At 42.3% G+C, this 12,012-nt stretch overlaps 1 protein-coding gene across 1 annotated transcript in view; it reads right to left on the bottom strand.

Moving 5' to 3' along the window:
- Positions 1–12,012, bottom strand: part of PLXNC1 (plexin C1) — a gene marked incomplete at its 5' end in the record, with an annotated part of 149,276 nt that overhangs the window by 83,331 nt on the left and 53,933 nt on the right. Inside the window, 2 exons of the mRNA XM_012814153.2 lie at positions 1,246–1,333; positions 5,345–5,492. Coding sequence (XP_012669607.1) covers positions 1,246–1,333; positions 5,345–5,492 — 236 coding nt within the window. The remainder of the gene's footprint in view (positions 1–1,245; positions 1,334–5,344; positions 5,493–12,012) is intronic.

Consider the following 12,012-nt stretch of genomic DNA (forward strand, 5'->3'; position numbering starts at 1 on the left):
CAACCTCCAACTCCTGGGCTCAAGCGAGTCTCCTGCCTCCGCCTCCCAAGTAGCTGGGACCACAGGCTCCCGCCACAACGCCCGGCTATTTTTTGGTTGCAGCCATCATTGTTGTTTGGCGGGTCCAGGCTGGGGATTCGAACCCGCCACCTCAGGTGTTCGTGGCTGGCGCCTTAGCCGGTTGAGCCACAGGCGCCGAGCCCAGATCTGATTCTTAATTGCCATGTTGTGGGACCTGGGGCAAGTCACTTCCTTTCCTTTGTCCTCTAAAACTGGGCTTTAGGGGAGCTACATTATCTTTCAACTCCCTTTGAGGAATAAAGATCTATTTAATTTTCCTCCTTTTTTCCTATGTTCATGGACTTCCGAGGCTTTCTACATCAAGCTTTGTGTGTTTTCTCCCTAAATTCCTTCACTTTCTTAGACATACTAGAGCTAGGCCTTGTGTGACTCCTCTCTCTAAGGGCCTCAGTGGGAGGCAGGCCAGGCTCCCGTCCTAAATGCTCTGGAGCAGCCTCCCACTCAGTTTCAAGTTCAAATTCCTTTTCCCTATAGAAACAAGGGTCCCCAGGGCAGAGCAAAAGAAACTCACATTTGGGACTCGCACAACTGGTCAATCAAACGTGGAGTGAGCTACAAAATCTCCTCTCATACAGCTTCCCCTCGTTTCCATGGGGACCTCCCTTCCCAACTTCCAACGGGAAACATTTCTTCTGCCTTCTCTCTGCTTTAGAGGCAAGGAGAGAGGTGTGGCCCTAACTCAGGGGTGTGGGCAGCAGCTCAAAGGGCCAAAGGTGAAGAGGGGGCAGAATGAACACGTTCTTTTGGTGAAGGAGATGTCATCTTGACCTTCTCGAGTATGACTTCTCCTTACCCCCACACTTAGGCTTTTTCTTTCTACCCAAACTCCTAAAACTGTTCTGACCGGGGAGAACCTATAGTGCCCCCCTTCTGAGTTTACTTCAAGGCTGCTTCTTGGTCTTCGGGAAATACATTTCCCTGTTGGCATGGACACTTAGGCACAGCGGTTGCCTCCTTGGTGGCCGCAGCTTACTTGTTAGGGCCTGAATGAGCGAGCTGGGCTTATTAGCTCAGGGGCTCTCCAGCCTCCCGTTAGGCCACGCTCCAAAAAGGCACTTTGGAAAGTTCCATTCCACAAAAGAGTTCTTTGGGAAATTGAAGAGTAAAACAAAGAAATAAATTACGACCAATGAGAGAATATTCAAGTTTCAAACGAAATCTTACTCTCTCAACAACGAGCAGTTGGCGAAGTTGAATCTGTCTGATAAATTCCAGGAACCGAAGGAGAACGTCACGTTGACAACCGAAACATCTGGAGCGAAAGGGGAAAGGAAAGTCATTGACGGTGGGTTCCTGCTAGAGTCGAGCGTAGTTGTAAACACACACACACAACATAAATAAATATTTTCGCCTCGTCTGCAGAGTGGGTGGGGGTGAGCCAGCTGTTTGCTAACATTTCAATCAGTGTGTGTTCCTTCCCCACAGGCCATACGCGTCAGGCAGCCAAACGGCTCAGCGCAAACCTCCGAACAGACTGAACCCAACTCTACTTCCAAGCCTCCCATGGATAATCACTAGGAAAAAAGCCATTTTACAGCTCATTTACATCTCATGCTCTCCCTGGGATCACTATCTCAGCTTGTAATTGGCCAAGGCATAAGAATAAAACAAGTCACCGAGCAAGAAGTGCCTAGAACACGAAAACTGGAACATTTGAGAGGAAATCTTGCACCTTCAGAAAAATCCACGCTGCAAATGTCTCTCTGACAAACGCTCAAGTGTGGTTCCCACGATATTCTTGGAGTCAACTATCGCCAAATCTATGAGGCGGGTTTTCTTATTTGCTTTGGAAAACCTAGCGATTGGTTAGAAAACCTTCAAAGGATAAAATGGGAAGGATGAAAATCTCTATTAGATCAGCATTATAGAAATGGAATATTTCCTTTATCTCCTCAAACATATACATTCCATCCAAGACAATGATTCTGAAACCCACTTGGCTATCAGGATCACTTGGGAAATTCATGAGAACACAGATTCCAGGGCCATGCCCCTAGATTCTAATTGAACAGGCCTAGGGTGGGTCCACAACCTGTGGGTGCAAGGGTCCCCGTGGAACCATGGTAGAGAGCCAGGTTGGGGTGCCCTAGATAGAGCAGCACCTTTCAAACCCTGTTCTGTCCTGGGACCAGTGCTGATAAGAAGGTATTAAAGTCATCTTCCTTTTGAGTTAATGGAAATAGTAGATGGTGCGCTCTAAGTTCAAGTCTTGACAAAGTAAGAAGTTGGCCTGACTTTGCTGGCACCCCTAGTTTTATGACTGCAATTTAAGAAAATCCAGGAACTCTTGCTTTAAGGTGCTGCTCTATATCACCAAAATTCTCCCTAAAAGCCAGAATTTCATATAAAATTCTACTCATGTATGTGTGTATCTGTGAAATAATCTTCGGCTCTAAAGTCAGGGAGGTTTGGGGAGCTGGCATGACCTCTCAGCAGGAGCCTCTGAACGGACACTTGATAAATGTTCGTGAAAGGAACATATGGACAGGAAGCACTGAGGGATCTCCAGTGAAAAGACTTTCCAATGGAGCCTACAAAGGTCCAATGATGAAGACTGCAGAAGCCGTGCTTTTCCAAGCACCAAATATGCACAAAACGTTATTTGGAAATATCACAAGGAAGCGAGTACTCCTAGTCTTTGCTCTGGAAGCATTCACGTTATTCTAGAAGAGATAAAATAACTTGGGAGGAAAAAAACAAAACAATAACAGCACAGTCAAGAAAACCCGTATGAATGTTTTGAGTTCCACGTAGTACTTGGGTACAAAGATGGGGTGCCCATGGAGGACCACGAGGATGCTAGAATGACGGCCAGTCAGAACAGAACCTGGCAGGGCCATGTGGAAGAGGTGACTATCCCCCAATATTTTAAAGCAGAAGAGGAAAAGGGGAGGCCATTCTAGACTTGAGGAAGGCCATGGACAAAGGTCTGGCAATGACTGCTGGCTGGCTAAGTACAAAAGGTGGGAAGTGAATTTGTTTGCCTGCTCAAAATATGCAAGATATGAAGTCAGACAGTTAAATTTGTGAATTCATCCTAGAAAAAGTGCTGCATACCTCATGGCTGAATATCATTATGGTCACCAGATGGCCAAGGGGAGTATTTCAAAGGTGACCACCGTGACAAGAGGTATATAGCACTTTTTCTAGGATGAGTTCATGACCTAAATTGTCCAACCTTGTATTCAGTAAAGGGTGGGTGAAGGGTTGAGTACAAACGATGGAGGCTCGAAAAGCAACCAGCTAGCCTTACAAGGTGATCTCAGAGACTGCAGAAGTGTGCCGTACAGGCATGCGAGATGCCCGCTTTATGACTAATATTAACCAAAGTGCATCATAAAGGCTACATGTTGTGGACAAAGTCGAAAATTGGCCCAATTTTTCAAGTACTTTGGACCCAAACAGCCACTGTGAGCCCAGAGGACTGGTGTATTAAATCCCCTTTTGAGAGGAATAAAATTGAATGAATGCCACAATCTGAATGTTAGTGTCTTTCCAAAACTCGTATGTTGGAATCTAATACCCAACATGATAGTATTAAGACATGGAGCCTCTGGGAGATGCTTAAATCACAGGGGCTGCATCCTCATGCAGTAAGGGGTAAGTGTCCGTATGAAAGAGGTTTGAGAGAGCTCCCTTTGTCCTTCCGCCAGGTGAGGACACAGCAGCAAGGCACCATTTACATAAAGCTTTTTGCCAGACACTGATTCTGCTGAGACCTTGATCTTGAACTCCCCAGCCATCAGAGTTATAAGCAATACATGCCTATTGTTTATAAATTACTCAGTCTACAAGTATTTGGTTAGAGCAGCCCCAAAGGACTATGACTTGGGTAACTCCAATTCTCTCCAGTTCTCAGCCCCATTGACAGTCATCATCCATTCGAGGAGGCTGATGCCATAAACTTAACTACTTCTCGTCTTTTGCATCTGATGAGACTGGAGAATGCTCGGTCTCCACTGAGTGCCCCCTGTACCTCCCAACCACCTCCTGCATCTGTCCGCTTCTCTCCATCTCCCAGGCTTCCCTTCTGGCTCTCCCACTCCCTCTCCCCTGGGCCACTGTTGTAGCTTTCCTACCTGACATTTTGGAACTCAGTCTTCCAGCCTTTTGCTTCTCTGGTCTGTTCTCCACCTTCCACCATTCATTCATTCATTCATCAAACATCGACTGATTGTAAATGGCTGCACTGAGCCAGATGCTGTTCTAAGCCCAGCAGCGAAGATGTCTTTGTCTGTATCCCCTCCCTGCACACCCCAGGGCCTACACGCAGGAGGAGACAGACACAGCACGCTGGCACCTTCCTGCAACATAACTGATCGCGCCAGCCTCCAACTTAAACCTTTCATCCTCTCATCACAGCTCCCAGGACAGTCTGTGGTTCACAAGCCCCTTTAGGGTCCTCTGGCTGCCTTCTTGGGTGTCCAGTTTCTACTCCTCTGCCTTCCACCTTCCCCTATCCCACGTGCCTTAGCCATTCAGCATATCCTGGTTCTTCAAAGCTTTGTCTCCCCTTCTGACTACCACATACTTTGGTCTCTGCCTGGAATATTCTTCCCAACTCTACAACTGCAATCTCATCTGGACATCACTGCCTCCAGGAACCTTTCCTTGGACTCTCCCCCACCCCAAGTCCAGTTAGGTGCCTTTTTCATGTGCTTCTTATGAAACTCTATGCCCCCTGAATTTACACACTGCATAGTACTGAGCTATTTATCTCTGCTCCTACAGGATACAAATACGGAAAGGAAAAACCATCTCAGTTTTTTATTGTCATTGCATCCCTAGCCCGTAGAATAATGCCTTGTACTCAGTAGACATTCAATAAATACTTCCCATATGGAAGGATGCATGCAATGAACTTGAGCTGATGGAACTCTAGCAGGTGTATTTTCTCATCTCACTAGGGCATTCCTGCTTTTCAGACCTCTGAATTATCAGAACCATTTGGGTAGAGTCAGCCCGGTGGTGTCTGGCTTTGCTGCACTCTCCCATTCAGCTTCCCCTCCACTGTCACTGTCTGGCCACATCTGAGGGGTTCTGGAATCGAGGAATGAGGTAGAGCAGAGGTGAGCAGGACCCCAGGGAAAGTGGGAACCAAGAGGTAGGGAGAGGGTGGAGTCTACAGAGGGGGAACTGTTCAGATTCTCTGTTATTTGGAATTCCCAAGTTATTCCATAACTTGTTTCCTTAGACGATCCAAAGGCAGGAAGTCCACTTTCTTTCTTGACTTTGTAACACAACACCAGAAGAGGCCATCTACCTTTGTAGGTTGCTCTGGTGGGGATGGCACAGGCGCAGGTCCGGTTTGGCTGACTTCTGCCCTGGCAGAGGTCCCTGCTGGTGTCCACATTCCTCACCACACACTTCGAGTGTCTTGGAGAGAAGCTGCCCACCATAGTCACCGTAGTCTGTGTGGGGAAGAAGACACAGGAGAAAAGAAATGATGGTTTTTGCATCCTTTCCACCCCTGCTAGAATCTCACATGAATTTACCCTTTGACCTGCCACCGGAAGGAGAATTTTTCAGAAGCGCTGATGTAAAGAATAGATATTTCATTGGCTATCTGGTTTGCTCTGTTTGTGAAGAGCATTTGACCACTTTTCTGTTTTGTGTATTTTTTCTTATCAATGTTAAAGAGCCCTCTGCAGGGTGTAGATATTAATCCTTATCTATCATATTTCTGACACATAGTTTTCTCCTAATCTACTGTTTTCTCATAACTTTTCCTTGTGGCATTTTCTACCCCTACACAATGTGTTTTTCTGTAATCAAATACAGGGTTTCTTGTCTCGGCTACAAAGTGCCTCCCAAACTCTATAGACAAATATAAAATTGTTCCAATGTCATTATTTTGTTTTTTAAACTTATATGTTTAATCCATCTGGAATTTATTTTTATGTACAGTATGAGAGAAAGGTTCAACTTTATTTTTACCCAGATGGTTAATCAGTTATGGCATAACCATTTATTAAAAAAAACAAACCTCTTCTCCCACTGAACTGAAATGCCACTTTTTAATATATTATTGCATATCTGAAATCTATTTCTGAACTCTGCTGTGTTCCAATGATCTATTGATCTATTCCAATGTTGTCAAGGTTTTACTACCATGATTTTAAATATACTTAACGTCTGAAAAGGCAAGTCTTTCCTTCTTTCTTTTCATAATTTTATTAGCATTTCCTAGACACTATTTATCCACATCAACTTTAGGGTCATTTTATCCAAAGGAGTTGGGACTGTGAGTCTAACTGGAATCATATTAAATAGGTGCCTTGATTTTAGAAAAATTCCTATCTTTATGATGTTAAGTATTCCCATTCGAACATATGAATTTTTTTTTTTTTTTGCAATTTTTGGCTGGGGCCAGGTTTGAACCCGCCACCTCTGGTATATGAGGCTGGCACTCTACTCCTTTGAGCCATAGGCACTGCCCAATTCTATTCCTCTTTGATTCAGGGTTCATTTCAAAGGTTGTGCCTTGATCTCTCAGAGGTTAATATACATTTGTCAACTATTCCTTATTGCTAATATTATTAGACACTAGTTAAAGAAGGTGGCCTGTGAAATCTGCTTTTAAAATTAGTGACGGGTTTGTTTGTGGTCAAACTTGTGATCAGATCTGGGGGGAGGGTATGTTTGTGTGTGCATGTATGTGTGCATGTATTTATATATGTACAGGGATATGTGAGTATGTACATGTGTGTATATGTACACAAGAGACATACACAAAAAAATCTTGACATTTCCCCAAGCCAACTTTTTCCCAAAGAAATTACCCAAAGGAACAAGGCAGTCAGGTCTCCTGTTCAGAAGGAAAATTAAAGGAATAAATATGCCAAAGAGGGACTCCTTTTGTATCGGGTGCTTGAGGGGACCTGGGGAGAAGGGGAGCTACTATGGGAAGCTGGGAGTGGAGGAGGTGGTGACCTTATCACCTGCTGTGCAGAGCTACAGTCTAGACAACCTGGAAGTGGCCATCTTCTGTCACGCTGCTGCCTTCCGCCCAGACCGTCTGCATTGCCACCTAAGACTCTGCTGTCTCCCAGGCCCTCTGATAAGCTTGCTAAGTCTATTCTAGTCCCTGGGGATCACCCCAATCTTTCTGTTTTCAAGAAATTCTGTTTCTAGGACACAAAGCAAGTTCTTTCAGTCCACTTCCCCTGGACTAAAGTCCAACCATCTCCAGGGAACCTGAGCCTAGTAACAAACCCCAGGCCATTTCTACTAGTTTGTCTTCAACAAATGGTTGAATTCTCATTTATAATAGTATTTTCAGCATTTAATATATATACCTGTACCATGCATCCTGGCCCATGATCACATTTGCCATATATATATATGTCTTCAATTGAATCCATTGCTCAAACATAACAAGAGCATCAAAAAGTCAGGTTTTTTTTTAATTTTTGAGTCAGAGTCTCACTCTCTTGCCCTGGGCTCAAGTACCATGGCATCATTGTAGCTCACAGCAACCTCAAACTCCTGAGTTCAAGTCACCTTCTTGCCTCAGCCTCTCGAGTAACTGGGACTACAGGTGCCGGCCACCATGCCCAAATAACTTTTCTATTTTTAGTAGAGATGGAGTCTCACTCTTGCTCAAACGAATCTCAAAGTCCCAAGCTCAAGGAATCCTCCCACCTCGGCCTCCCAGAGTGTTAGGATTACAGGTGTGAGCCACCCCCCAAATTTTTTAAATTCTATTTTCATCAACTTTTTAGAAATTTTCCATATTTCCTTCTAGTTCTCACATACATAGTTTTTACATAACTGTAAACATGCTTCCATTTATTTATTCCATAAATATTTATCCAGCTCCTCACATAGGCCAAGTGCTGCACAAGACAGTGAATATTTCAGTGATCCAAACACCTCTGTACTATCCTTGGCCTCAAAGAGCTCATAAACTAGAAGTACAGAACATTCCACCAGACTAAAACTGGGAGGCCACAGAGTATCAAAAGCTCACTGAGCGGTGACAGTAGCCTGAGCTTGGATGGTATAGTGGTCGGGCAGAGTCGAGGTGCCCTGCAGGAGTAACATAAGGCAGGATGGTGAGTGGTATGTGGATTGGGAGGATGTCAGTGAGCTGAGGGATGGTGAGTGGTATGTGGATTGGGAGGATATCAGTGAGCTGAGGGATGGTGAGTGGTATGTGGATTGGGAGGATATCAGTGAGCTGAGGGATGGTGAGTGGTATGTAGATTGGTGGGATGTCAGTGAGCTGAGGTATGGGTGGAGGCACCATCAGTACCAGGCACTAGGGTGGGACACACTGAGGGGGAGGCAGACTTTGGATGGAAGAGTCAAGATTTCAATTTTGCATGAATTTTGTTGGAGAAACTTGTGTGACAATCAAAAGGAAGTGTCACATTGGATAGGGCCTGGATCTACGTGGAGAAATCTGGGTGGGAGATAAAAGAGACACAAACATATAGGTAATTTATAAAGTCATGGGACTGGATAAGATTGTCTATAGACAAATTATGGAGGAAGAAAAGAGAAAGAGCCCAAACTGGGCCTTACATAGCTTCCAAAAGTCAGAAAACAAAGGAGCCAGCAAGGTAGGCTGAGGCATGGCCGGGGGGAGGAGCCTCGTGTGGAGAGGGTGTGCCATAGAAGGCGATGGAATACCACCAATCGGCCACGCAAAATGAGGACTTTTTGGTGTCTGCTGGAGTGGCTTCATGGAGTTCACGGGTGACCTTAGCAAAAATAGGTTCAGGGTCATGGTGGGGCAGAAACCAGGTTGAAGTTGACCTGAGAAGAGAGAGCGTGTTTTCTCAGGTGTGGGGGAAGGAAAGTCAGTGCATTAAAGGTGTATTTGTGCGACTTTGGGTCCCAGGAGAGTATGGCTAAAAAGCTGAAGCCTTGGTTTAATAACCCCAGCATGGGAATCCTTCCTAGGTTGATGGGGCTTTCTCGAACCAAACTAGAAAAGGAAGGAGTAAAGATGTAACAGGTCAGACAGGCCACAGAGGTGGTGGCCTGTCATTATCTATCCATGGGACCAAAGAACTCTTGCTATGTGATAGTCTATCAGGTTGACGGAAGGTCAACCGTACCTAACCATTCTGGGTACTGCCAAACAGCGTGGTTATTTTCAAGTTATTAATTCCATGAATGCTATCGCAATAGGAACTTCAGTCTTAGCGATTTTCTTCTTTCCATTTACTTCTCAGGATTCTAAGCCTGAAATTAGTGCTTCAAACAGAATGAATATATTTATGACTTTTGAAGCATCCTGCCAAATTGCTTTCCAAAAGGTTGTGCTAATTGGCATTACCAACACTGGGTGTTAGCTCAGCTTATTATCGCTTTAATGTGTATTTATTTGAAAACTAGTGAGGTTGAACATATTTCCATATTTATATCTACTTTCTGAATCTCCTCTTGTTGAGAATATAGGCTTTTGCCCACTTAAGTTTTGGTGTCTTGATGTTTTCCTTTTAATTTTTCCTAGCTTTATTATCTTCTAATTAATATTTTGTTGGTGGCGAATATTTTCCTGAAGGGTGTGCCTTAATTAACTCTCGCTTCTGTTGTGCAGATTTTTTTAAAAAAGAAAATCATGTATATGAATGTCTTTCTTTTGTTCTTACACACTGTGTTGCTTTAGAGGTAATAAAATTACACTTTCAAATTATCTGATATTCAATTCCATTTTCTTGTTGGTTTGTCTGTGATTTAGATTTTTATATACATTTTCCTAATCAGCCTAAATTTTATTTTTATATTTAATGTACAATTTGAATTATACTAGTTTCCATAGTATAAGCCAATTATCTCAACTTTTTTTTTTTTTGCAGTTTTGGGGAGGCCGGGCTTGAACCCACCACCCCAGTATATGGGGCTGGCGCCCTATTTCAACATTTTTAATGAAATTCTTTTGCCTCATTTTGTTTTATCATATCTGATCTTTTAAATTTTTAGACCTATTTCTGTGCTTTCTCCTACAAACTACGGATCTAGATTCCTATTTCTGAACCAGAATCATGCATTAAATTATTGTTGATGTCTATGTATCAGGATCTATCTATCCATCTATCCTGTTTACACTCGAATGTGAGTGGTCTTAATTGAATAAACTTTTTTCTAACTCTATTTTGTATATTCTTTATCAGTTCAGATTATCCCAGGTGAATTTTATATTAATTTTAAGAAAATTCCCATTCAAAAGACACTGCATTACATGAAATCTAGAAAAATAGGTTGAGGAAAAAGTGACATTTTTATGGTGTCTTCCTACTAAGAAATGTAGACTATGTCTGGATGTATTTAAGACGTTTTCCATGATCTTCCAAGAAAATACCTCTTATGTTTTTGTTTTTATTTGTGTTTATGCTTCTAATTGGTAAGCTTTCACTATGATAAACTATACATGATAAAATATATATTTACTAAACACATAATAAATAGCCTTAATAGACCACTGTTCTGCTCGCTAATTATCCAGCTAGACAGAATGGCTTAACCTACGCTGTTGAAAGCCCATCTCACTTCAGTGTGTATCTCCTAGTAAAATGAATTTTAAAGTATAGGACAGATACCTCACTCTTTATGTCTGAATATTTGTTTTTTTTAGGAATAGAACCTTTTAGTAATTGAAGTTAATTTTTTTTCACCTGACACGTAGTGAAGTGATTGATATTTGAATATTTATTGAACATTCCCTACTTCATTTAACTTTTATCCATTTGAATAATTTTTAAGGATCTATATTTAGATTTCACAGACATGCAATCACTTAAGAGGAGCGGTTAATGGTCTTTTTGTACGTTTCATTCCAATAATTATTTCTATTCCTCGTTTCCTGTGTTATTGTACTGACTGAACTTTAAAAACAAAGTCCATATATCAAGGACGGTGGGATTTCTTGTTTTAGTTCTGACTGGTAGAAGAATCTTTCTAGCGTCTCTCCTTTAGAAACCATACAGTTCGTGAGAAATAATTTTATTCCTGTGTCTTTTCTATTTCTATTGGTATAAACCATTTTTACTGCATGTTAAAATCTCTCTTGGTATACAAACACATATAACTTTACACAATGCAAAAATAGGCTCGTGTCTTAAAGTCCTTTTTTTGTGGTTGTGTATGGGAGGCTTTCATCTGTCTTCTTTTTTTACTTAATCTCTGCCTTCCCTCTCTAACACATCAGTCATTCCGCCAGGGGAGCTCATGTTTACAATCTCCTATGAATTCTTCCCTATTTTTCTCTGTGCTCAAATAATCATGCAGAGCAGTGACGTTCGATTGGTGTGCCATGACAGGATCTTGGGTGGGCCATGAACAATTTTAAAGACCAGTGGGTAAGTTATTTTAGAAAGAACTTCAAAGCACAGTAAGTATATGCTATTTTTTGATTAACATAATTTAAGTGTACTGCCGAAGTTCAACTATAGGTTCAAGTGTGCTGTGGATAAAAAAGGCTGAAAAACACTGACATAGACACACATAGACATAACATACCTAGGGATATTTTTGATCAATATAAGATGATGCAATGCATACTTTTCTGTATCTTGCTGTTTTTACTCAATGAAACCTCTCAGAAATCCCTCCAGGACAACTAGAATTGCTCTAATTATTTCTTTTTAACACTGATCCCACAGTGACTATGAGGATGTACTATCTTTTAATTGTTCCGTGTAGAGAGAAACAAAGTGGCTTGTGAACAGAGCTTCTGTATGAGATGGGTGTTTTTCTGTATCTAGGAAGTTACTACAATGTTACGAGGTATGGGATAGGCAGTTAGCAAATACCTTTTGAATTGAGCTAACAGATGGAAGAGGGGACAAAGACACATTGTCATCTCCTTAGGTCAGGGTGAGTATTATTTAAACAAAGACCTGAAACTCTCAGGAAAGTCACCGATGGCCATAGGGTAGGAAATATTTTGAAATGATATGATCAAGAGATAGAGTCAGA

Source organism: Otolemur garnettii, unplaced genomic scaffold, assembly GCF_000181295.1.
Source record: "Otolemur garnettii isolate 467f Iridium unplaced genomic scaffold, OtoGar3 scaffold00007, whole genome shotgun sequence".
Lineage (NCBI taxonomy): Eukaryota > Metazoa > Chordata > Mammalia > Primates > Galagidae > Otolemur > Otolemur garnettii.